General features: G+C 38.4%; 1 protein-coding gene across 1 annotated transcript in view; it reads left to right on the forward strand.

Moving 5' to 3' along the window:
- The window catches only part of MAGI2 (membrane associated guanylate kinase, WW and PDZ domain containing 2), a 1911292-nt gene that overhangs the window by 1606405 nt on the left and 293893 nt on the right, over positions 1–10994 (forward strand). The window contains exon 10 of the mRNA XM_006882679.1: positions 8966–9604. Coding sequence (XP_006882741.1) covers positions 8966–9604 — 639 coding nt within the window. The remainder of the gene's footprint in view (positions 1–8965; positions 9605–10994) is intronic.

Here is a 10994-nt window from a genome sequence, read left to right on the forward strand (position 1 = left end):
TTCTACATTTTTCTCTTTTTGATCAAGATTCTCCTATATAATCTTTGACCAACATTTAGTAGTGTTAACTTAGCACATTGCAGTTCTTCTAGTCACATAACAGAAAGAACAGCTGTTTGAGGAGGTGTGTTTTTGATGATTGCAGAATCGTATGGATGACGGTGACCAACCTCTTCAGCCTCATTTTTTTCCAAATCTTCTACCAAGCAGTATATTATGGAAAACTGCAGAAAGCAGACCAGCTATGACAGAGGATTCTTCTGTTTGCAATAATCTGTTTCACCCCCTCCCTCCATTAATTTAGCTAATCAAATAATATTTCAATTCCTCCTCCTACAAATTAAAGCTGGTTTACCCAGTGTTTTGACTGATAAGATTTGAGAGGCACCAATATAATCTCCAAATCAAAGTACCCCAGGCTTGAAATCTTTACGTTTGTATTGAAATCCTGGATTCACCTCATGAATCTATCCCAATTATCATTGTGACCTTGAGGAATTTATTTCACTTCTTCTGGTGTCAGTTTTCCCTCCATAAAATGCAAGTAATAATGCCTTACACAGATTAAATAGGGATTTGATAAAATAGCACCTATAGATTCCAGGTGTGTATTAAGTATGGCCAGAGACACTCCAGATGCTGTTAAAGTGGTTAAATGAAGACTTTTGCTACTGAGGAAGGACTAGGCACAAGAAGAATTAACACTATGAGTAGGATGTAGTAAGAAGAGTGAAGCTGACCAGAAGGGATAACAAGGAGTTTGTTAACTGGCACCATGCAAGAGGAGAAGATGGAAAGAGCATAGTGTGGCCCCGAATTTGGGAAAAGGCAAAAGATGGTGAAATGTGTCCTTATGACCTCATATGCCTTTCCAGTGAGCTTGAACATGATTGTCTCCATAAGAGAAATCTCTGAAAGGAATGTGGTATACAAGACTTTTAGTAGTGTAGAATGGAAACTGGTTTGGCAATGGAAGTAAGTGAAAAATTGTGTGCAATGGCACTAATACCCATTACCTCTTGCTTATTTAACTAGTTCTGACCAGAACGGATCAGGATCAGTTTGCCATGGCCTAGAGGCAACATGAAATCAAGAGTAGGAAACTCCCAGATCACACACAGTCTGAGTGAGTGATACCATATACCTGGGCTTTTTTGTCCTCTGTCCCTCTGACTTCCCTCCTATGACAGCAGAAAAATCAGCAAAGAAACAATTGCAAAAGTTTAAGTAATAGAAAGTAAAGGTCTGACCTCAGGTGATTGTAGAAGGAAAGGAAGGGATCAACTAATTCAAGAATAGGATGTCTTTGTCTTGCCATATTGAAATGAAGAAAATACAGAATATGTCCAAAAATGTTCCAAATATTCTCTTTTATAATTTGGTGCCTAGCTTATAACTGTACTTGTGTACAATAAAGTTTTGTTAGGCTAAATGAATAAATAAATTGGGCATAAGCTGCAGAGACCTCTTACTCCCACTATTTCTATATTCTCTCCCATTTTGTCTCATACAGAGCTTTAGTGGTGCTGTGGTTAAGATAGTCAGCTGCTAATCTAAAGGAAGTTCAAACCTACCAGCCACCTGAACAAAGACAAATGAAGCAATTTGCTTTTATAAAATGTACAGTGTATAGGTGGCTCTACGCTGTCCCACAGGACCAGTACGAGTTAGAATCGACTTAATGGCAGTAGGCTTGGTTTGGTTTTGCCTTCTAATATATAGAAAATCACTAAGATATTGTCTGCGCTGTATTTTAAGGTCCCAGTTTGATTCATCTAATTTTCATTCACAATGTCACATATAATAAATTACCTAAAACGGAATAAATTAACATTCTTCCAACGGAGATACTTCACCCTTCCTCTTCTACTCTCCATAATCTAAGTATTTGTTTTCCCATTTCTGCATAATTTGATGGGTGTCTGCAAGCAAAATATTTTTAAATCAATAGAAGCATGATTCAGAACCTTCAAGGTGGAATTCTCCGATTGACGGCCATTTATGTACCTTGCACTCTCAGGAGACAATCTGGGAATTTAGAAACAGCTTCAAATGATTCTACATAAAGCCCTTCTGTCTTTATGTAGGATAGTAAAAGTGGAAAATGTTTCTGACTTTTAGAAAAAGAAGTTAGACGTAAGTATAAGGGAAAAGATTTTTTTTTAAAAAAAAGAAACCCACCAAAACCTGAGCAACAAGAGATCCAGAATCCTAGGACAGAATGATTGGAGAACCTGGGAAAATAAGGCATAGGCTCACATATTTGCCTGAGAATTTACCTTCCAACCTATTTTATTTTGTGATACAGTTGAGAATAGGCCAGAATTTGCCTGTTTGGAAAATCTAAACTCTACTCTTCTACCACTACTACAATTATTCAGGAATGCCTTTGTTACTTTTAACCACCCCCCCACCCCCCCACCCTGACACACAACCCCTAATCATGTCTTAATCCAGAGGATAGCAAAGAATCTAACAATATTTTCATGTGACATTAGTCTTCCTTGTTGGGGGAAACTGTGCATTCAGTTACAAGAATGTATCTTCTGTCCTCTCAATTTTTTTTAGAAGATTCAAATAATTTCATAAAATTCAGCTATTTTTGTTTAATTTTTTATTAGAGTTATCCCTTCTCATCTTTGAGATGTTTCTTTTCCAGTTTTTTATCACTAATGTATCAAAATTTTAATACACAGAGTTCTATATATCTGAGAGAAGGACAGGCAATCTCTTCCTGTGCAAATAACTGTCTCTAAAAACCCACAGGAGGGTCAGCTGTGGGTCATCTCTAACTCTATGATACACAACAACAGCAGGACCATATATAACAAGTAACTGTTGATGATGAGTGTTGTAGAATTAGAACCAACCCATAGATGACCCTTCAGTGAATTTTCAAAGACATTAAATCACATGGGAGAGGATTGCTCATCTTCTGTGGATCAACTGATGGATTCAAACCTTGTGCCTTTGGATTGACAGCTCAGCTCCTTACCACTAGGCCACCAGATCTCCCTAATATGTATATAGTATTACATATATTAATTTTTTTTATTTAATAAGATTTGATAGCTAAGTGTTAAGGACTTGCATTGCCAACCAAAATCATGTGGTTCAAATCCACCAGCTGCTCTGGAGAAAGATTAGAAATCTCCTGTGCAATTTGCAGTCTCTTAAAGCCCTCTGTAGGGTCTGCTGTGAGTCAGTTCCAACTCTGTGCAATATAACAATAACATATATACCATTATAATTGTGCTTTATTACTAACAGAACATCCTGGTGCATATTATCTCTTCCCTGTCAAATAAGATAACTACTACTATCTCTATTTTAGCAATGAGGAAAAGAATTTTGAGTGACTTGTTTAAAGGACAACTCACAGAAATTTAGATTCAGTTCTGTTAGTCTGTCTCATATCATAAATTATCAAGAGTAGTTGTTTTAAAAGATCAAGGTCCACGGGGGAACCTTTACCAATTTCACACAGAGAAACTGTCCCTTTCAACACCATCAGTAATACAAAACTAATTCCCAGGAGGTCAAACATATTCCCCTATACTTCCACACCTCTTTATATTCATCTCAACACCAATTTTACTGCTTTGTGGGGCTCAAAGTTCAATATGATAGCTCACAGAACACACAGAACCATATTAGGGAAGCCAAAAAGTTATAAACCAGATATACAGAATATAGTCAAGACAGCTTCTGAAATGTGCTTGCATGCACCTCAGCCTCAAGCCTCATTGGTTTTGGCCAGTGTCCCCAAGTTCTCAGTCCTGACAATATGTCTCTGCCCCACTACCTCAAGGTCCCATCTCATATCAGTCCTTGGCTGGGCCATAGGTATTACTGTAGATGTAGCTGGAGTAAGAAGGGCATCGTCTAGTCTCTTCTTGTTCAACGGCACCAGAAGATCTGTCTGATTCTCACTACTGGCTGGTCAGCTTAATGGTGAGATTAGCCAATCTCCTTCACATTTGTTGAGACTGGCCCATTCCCTTGTGGAATGGAAGATAGGCAATTCCCTTGTGGTCAGGCTAACATGCCCCAATTGCATATTCCCACCATCTACAAAGCAAAGTAAAATAATGACTCAGTGAAGTCGTATTGAAAGATGAACTCCACAAGTTGTTTTCCATAATGTGTATTTGTGAAAATTTCAAAATAATATAAAAATGTTGTAATAAAATTTCATATTATAAAAAAATTATAACTTAGTGTTGTCATTGTTATTAAAATCTCAAAAGTAACTCAAGCACTAGAAAATAAACTCAGTAAAATCTTATTCACTAGAGAGAAAACTCAAAGAATAATATAATTTTTCCATGTTGTATTTGTATAATTTACAGAAGATTAGTAGTCAGTAAGGATTGCTTTTCTTTTCTTTTATAAACTCTATGTAAATTAGAAAAAGGAAATAAACACTAAACTAGGATCCATAAATTGAGCTATTAAATCTCTTGCAGTTTTATTCTAAGTTGGTTTTTTTTTTACTCCTTTCTCTATTCACTGAATTTTATTACTGTCACAAAGGAATAAAAAAGCCAAACAACTCAGACTCATTGCCGTCAAGTCAGAACCAACTCATAGCTGACCCTCCAGCAGGTACTCAGAGGCTTAATATACACAGGAGGAGACTGCACATGTCTTCCTCTTGAAAAAAAGCCAATGGAGTCAAACTCTCTGCCTTTGAGTTGAAAGTACAGCTCCTTAACCACTAGGCCACTAGAGCTCCCAGGAAAAAACCTTTTTAGAATTCCATATTCACAAGCATGAGATGGAAGCAGTCTAGGCAGGAGTAATATTACATATCTTTGAAGATAAAAGAAGGACAAATTGAGATAAAACTATACCTAAAAAAGGAGAGGAAAGCCAATTAAAAAGCAATTGACAAGTCACATATTGGTAAATTGATCACTTTCTAAATAAGTAAAAGCTGAAAGCTTAATTGACAAGATATTTTGGTAAAGAGCTTTTAAGTGGTAGATTAAAAATGGATTTGAACTAAGTAAAGTAAGATTTAGAGTAAGTATGGAATTTAATGTCAATTATTCCACTCTGGTCTGAAGTGATGGATGGTTAAGAACATGGAGACAAATGGTGAGAGAGAGATCCAGAAAGGGATCCTGAAAAGATTTTTCTGACACAGTTACCACTTCCATGGAGATATTGGATTTGTTAATCACATCAAATAGTCTGAAAGTCAAGATGCCTCACTTCTATGGGCTAAATGTGGCCTAAAGTGAATGATCATATGAGAAATGGTTCTGCCTTTCAGGCAATACAGTAATAAAAAGGTACACTTGACTTTCAAAAGCAATATATTGTTTTTATTGGAAACATTTCTTTGGTAAAATTAAATGTGTTTTCACAAGCATGATATCGTTCTCACAGTAGCCCTGCAGAAGAGAAGAGAGGGGAAATATTTTCATTCCCACTTTACGAGGGGAAATGGAAAGATCATGGGATACTTTCCCATTCTCCCTCTAACTAGGCCAGCAGGGTCAGAGTTAGCCTATCTCCTGACAGCCTCCCTTCCTTGCTCTGAGGCTCTTTCGTTGGTCTTGGCTTGGCATTGCACTACCGGATGACATGTACCAAGTGGCTCATATTTTTATTCCACAGCGTGTAAACGACATTCATGCAGTGCACTCTATAAATACCCTACTCAGTCAGTTCTAGCTGAACAAGAAAATGTTTGCTTACATCTCCATTAACAACAGTTTCTGGCATGACACATGATCCACCACCTATATGTTTCTTTTAAATGGACAGTTGAGTATTGTCAGGGTGTAAGATAATTTTGTTCTGTCATAACTGACCACTTCATCTTTTACTTTCAGAAAGCTTCTGTGTTAACTCCATAAGGATATCATTGAAGCATCTTTTATCACTTGCTTACATGATGCCTTGAAAAATAGCTGAGTGAAAAATGTCCATAAATTTCCAAAAGCTATCTTACCAAGAACCACAAATAATACTCTGTTACTAGATAATAAAATCACATTAAAATTAAAAACAGATAACATTAATCATTATCATTCGTTCTCTCCTGTGAAATCTTAGCCAAAAAAAAAAAAAAGGAGAGAGAAAGAAATGTTTGGGCTTTAGGTAGATGGAGTGATTAAAGTTAGGGAATGCCTTGAAAGATAAGGTATTTGTGACTCCTCTGCTCCTTATTTAAGGAGCTCTGGTGGTAAGATGTGCCACTGACCCAAAGGCTGCACTTGCCCATGGTTCAAATCCACCTGCACGTCTGCAGAAGTAAGATTACAATTAGCTCCCATTGTCATTTACAGTCTTGGAAATCTGGGGAATCATCACTATGGGTGTGACCTAAGTCAGAAGCACTGAGCGAGTGAGCGAATAGGTGGAAAGCTTTACCACTCACATCCAGAAAGAACAACGGGCAGGCTCCTCCTGTACAGACTTATAGCCTCAAAAGTCCAACCAAAGGTCACTCTAAATTGGAATCAACCCAGCTCCAATTGTTGTTGTTGTTGTTGTTGTTGTTGTTGTTAGGTATCATCAAGTCAAGTACAACTTATAGCAACCCTATGAACAGCCTACCTATCCAGGGCCAAGCCCTGTCCTATTCTGTGCAGTCCTTATTATCTTTGACATGCTCCAGCCCATTGCTGAAGTCAGCATGTCAATCCATCTGGGTGGGGATCTTCCTCTCCTCCACTGACTTTCTATCTTTCCAAGCAGGATGTCCCTTTCCAAGGAATAGCCTCGCCTAGCTGCATGTCCACAGTATGAAAAATAGAGCTTTATCATCCTTGTCTCCAAAGAGCACTCTGGCTGCACTTTTTCCAAGACATATCTGTTTGTTCTTTTGCCAGTCTGTGGGATAGTAGTCAGCACTCTTCTCAGCACTGTTATTCTCTATATCCCTCTCACTCCACAATCACTAGGGAGCTCTGGTGGCCTCGTGATAAGGAATTGTACTGCCAAATCAAAGGCACATGGTTCTTACTCTCCAGGAGAAAGATGGACAATCTCTTTCCATGCAATTTACACCCTTTGGAGACCTGCTAGAGGGTCAGCTATGAGTTGGCTCCAACTTAATGGCACATAACAACACAGTCACTGCCTTCACATCTATTTGGATGCATGGCAACTCTTTATAGGCTTCCTGACGCTGTAGATCTTAATGGGAGGAAGCATCTATCCTTTTTGTTCCAAGGACCAGTGGATTCAAGCCACTAGACTCCAGTGGCCTTTTGCTTAACATAATGCAGACTGTGCCAACAGAGAGCCTTCTGTATTCTTGTGTTATTACGTACCATTGAATTGGAACTGACGGTACGTAACAACCTTGTCATTTTCAAATAGATGTCTCCATTTTGAGAGAGTAGTGTGTTAATCAAAGTTTATATGAGGATAGAACTTTATGGTTGTTTTATTCATAGAATTTCTTATTTCCAAACTAAAGAAATAATTGTATGCCTTAGAAAATCCATAAAAGCATTGCATTCTAAAAGTTCAAGATTTTTTAGTTTTGGGGTTTTGTGGGGCTTTTTGATGTTTGCAATCTTGATTGGCAAGATCTCTCCTCAATTCTAAATACTACTAACTTTAGAATATCCTGATAAATTGTTGTTTGTTCAGTTACTCATTTGACAATCTGTGAAAACATGTCTTTTAATCTTCCTCAGCATAGTCAAGCACAGTCTCAATTTGCAAGTTCAATTCTCAAATATTATGGGTTTTGAGGATAAAAATATCAACTCATGATAGAACAGTTCTCCAGAAATAAGTTCATTACATAATTGAAGTTATTGTAAAAAAACAATTATCTCAAAACAAGCATATTTTCTGCATGTTAAGAAGGAATATTGTTTGTATGAATATATTTTATAATTGTAATTTGCATTCAGGGCATTTTTTATCTCATAAAGTTAACTTCTCACCAACTGAACTCTGCAAACTTATGATAATTCATTGAGGAAAAAAGAAAGATGCCTTTGTTGGGGTGGGGAATTATCAGTAGAAGAACTAGTTTCTTCAAGATCAGAGAATGAGGTTAGGGAAGTTGCCTAAATGAGAGCCAGAGTCTTAAATCTTGGCCTCATCATCTTAACAACAGTCATGTTAAAAGTGGTCCACACTCACTTAAACCCACCATGTGCCGTGCCATGCACTTTTTTTTTTTTTTTTGCATTACCTCACTTAATCCTCACAATAACTTTACAAGCAAGGATGTGTTTTTCACAGTGGGTAAGTTTTTGCCCTACATCATGTGCCTTTTAAGTTGTAGTGTTGGTGTATAGGATCTGTGTCTTGATCCCAAAACTTGGTCTTGGAGTTCTGTGACACTTTTGCAATGACACCTGCTACAAACGGGAAAAATAAGCAAAGAACTTTGATAAATGTCAATAGTTGTACAGGGACTTCAGGCCTTTCGTTCATAGGGTCACTGTGAGTTGTGCTCAACTCGAAGGCAATCAACAACAACAACATTTCATTTCAGAAATAAAGCGATCTAAGTATCTCTCGTTCCCAAAAAGCCAGTCAAATGATGCTAATTAAGAAGTCACTTTATCAGAGCCTTTTAAAAATCTTCCAAAACTCGTGACTATTTCTCAATAGCATGGAAATTCTGTTAATGAAATTGCCTTAGAAGACGGGATTGAAGATGTCAGTGAAACATAGAATGTGTACTTCTCTTTCCTCTTTCCTTTTGAGGCCTGCTTTCTGAATATGAAATTGTTTCCGTACTTTAAGAATAACCAAATAGTATTTCCCCCCTCAGCATTTCATCATTATATTTGTTGGCAGACCAGTTGTAACCTTGAGTTACCTACAGTGAATTTAAATATTATTCTAATTGATTTTCTCACTGCTTACTGAGAAACACAGCACATCTTTCTCTAGCCTCATAAATAATTCCAGTCCTCTATGTCAACATTAATTGAACTTGCCTCATGTTGTCAATCTCTTTCTCTTTTCCTTGCAGGTGATGTCATTGTCTATATTAATGAAGTTTGTGTCCTTGGCCACACTCATGCAGATGTAGTCAAACTTTTCCAGTCTGTTCCTATTGGTCAGAGTGTCAACCTGGTGTTGTGTCGTGGCTACCCCTTGCCCTTTGATCCTGAAGATCCTGCTAACAGCATGGTGCCACCCCTTGCAATAATGGAGAGGCAACCTCCGGTGATGGTCAATGGCAGACATAACTATGAAACCTATTTAGAATACATTTCTCGGACCTCACAGTCTGTTCCAGATATAACAGACCGGCCACCTCATTCCTTGCACTCCATGCCAGCTGACGGCCAACTAGATGGCACGTATCCACCAGCTGTCCATGACGACAATGTGTCTATGGCTTCCTCTGGGGCCACCCAAGCTGAACTTATGACCTTAACCATTGTGAAAGGTGCCCAGGGCTTTGGCTTCACCATCGCCGACAGTCCTACAGGACAGCGGGTGAAACAAATACTTGACATTCAGGGATGCCCTGGCCTGTGTGAAGGGGACCTCATTGTTGAGATCAACCAGCAGAATGTACAGAACCTGAGCCATACAGAAGTAGTGGATATACTAAAGGACTGCCCCATTGGAAGTGAGACTTCATTGATTATCCATCGAGGAGGTAAGATCTGACACTTGCTTAACAGTCAGTATGTGGTTAAAATAGAAACTTTTCCAATAACACTGTGAAAGTGAAAGTTGCTCTGGAGTTGAATGAAATTTTACTTTTTTAAAGAAAGCGAACTAACAGTGAAAGAATAAGCAGAAACATATGAGTCCAGGGAAATGTAGTTTATTGTTTTTAGAAGGCATCCTTTTCATATTATGTACAGTAATAACTAACAATGCTTTCAATCTTACAAATTTGTGTCACATGAACTCCGTGCTTGATATGAAGCTGGAGTTTGAATGCCCTCCTATGAATGTGTTGTATCCCAGAAGCTTTTGGTTAGAACTTGATGAGAATTGATTGCTCATTGATGAAATTAAGAAACCTGCTATTTCCCATGCGAGTGTGTGGTGTGGATGGATGTGGTGGATCATTGTGTCATCATGTGAGTCTAAGCTGACCAAGAGTGTAAATGCCTCGGATTGTGATTAGGATGCCAAGCTAGCAGTGAGAGGCCAAATCAACCCTGATCCTACTCCAGTATAGTCTTGACAATCCCTGCAGGAATCTTTGGATGTGTCACTGTAGAAAATCCATTCAGAATTCTGTACAGAGTAGATCAGGACGTGTTTTCCACTGCTGCAGACACGGCTGCAGCGACAAGCAGCCATCCCGATGCCCATGAAATGGCATGAAAGTTCTCAGCTGGGTATACTGGAAACAGAAGTGGTAAAGAGTGGCATGGGAGCAGTGAGCTGCAGAAATTTCTTCCACTCTATCTTCTATATGGGACAAGAAATAGGATTGCTGAGGTGGGGTTCCTTCCCTCACTTTTCTGCTACTTTCCTGTTTTGATGAGCAGTAAGGCAGGGGGCTCTGGTGACTTAGTGGTAAGGAGTTGTGCGGCCTGCCAACCCAAAGACAGGTGGTTTGTATCCACCAGTGCTCCATGGGAGAAAGATAAGCGGTCTTTACCCATGTGACTTACAGCCTCTGAAAACCCACTGGAGGGTCAGCTATAAGTTGGTTCCAACTCAGCACACAACAACAAGGTAGGAGAGAAGGATCTGCAGATAGAATAAAGAAAACTTGAAAACAGACTGTAAAGGAAAAGGATCAGGTTAAATTCTCATTTCCCCACTTCATAATTTTGAAATTTAGAACACTTAAAGTGTTGATGAGCCTCAGATTTCTCATTTGTTATTGTTATTAGTTGCTGTTGAATTAGCCCCAACTCATAGTGACCCCATGAACAAGGGAATGAATACGACCTAGTCCTATAACATCCTTGTGATTGGTTTAGATTGTTTTGTTCCCTGGGAATTTCATTGGCTAATTTTCTGACCCCATAGGGTAATAATACTGTCTAATAATTAGCTCTGATGATGCAGTGCTTGAACAC

Source organism: Elephantulus edwardii, unplaced genomic scaffold, assembly GCF_000299155.1.
Source record: "Elephantulus edwardii isolate Elephantulus edwardi_28Jun2011 unplaced genomic scaffold, EleEdw1.0 scaffold00022, whole genome shotgun sequence".
Classification (NCBI taxonomy): domain Eukaryota; kingdom Metazoa; phylum Chordata; class Mammalia; order Macroscelidea; family Macroscelididae; genus Elephantulus; species Elephantulus edwardii.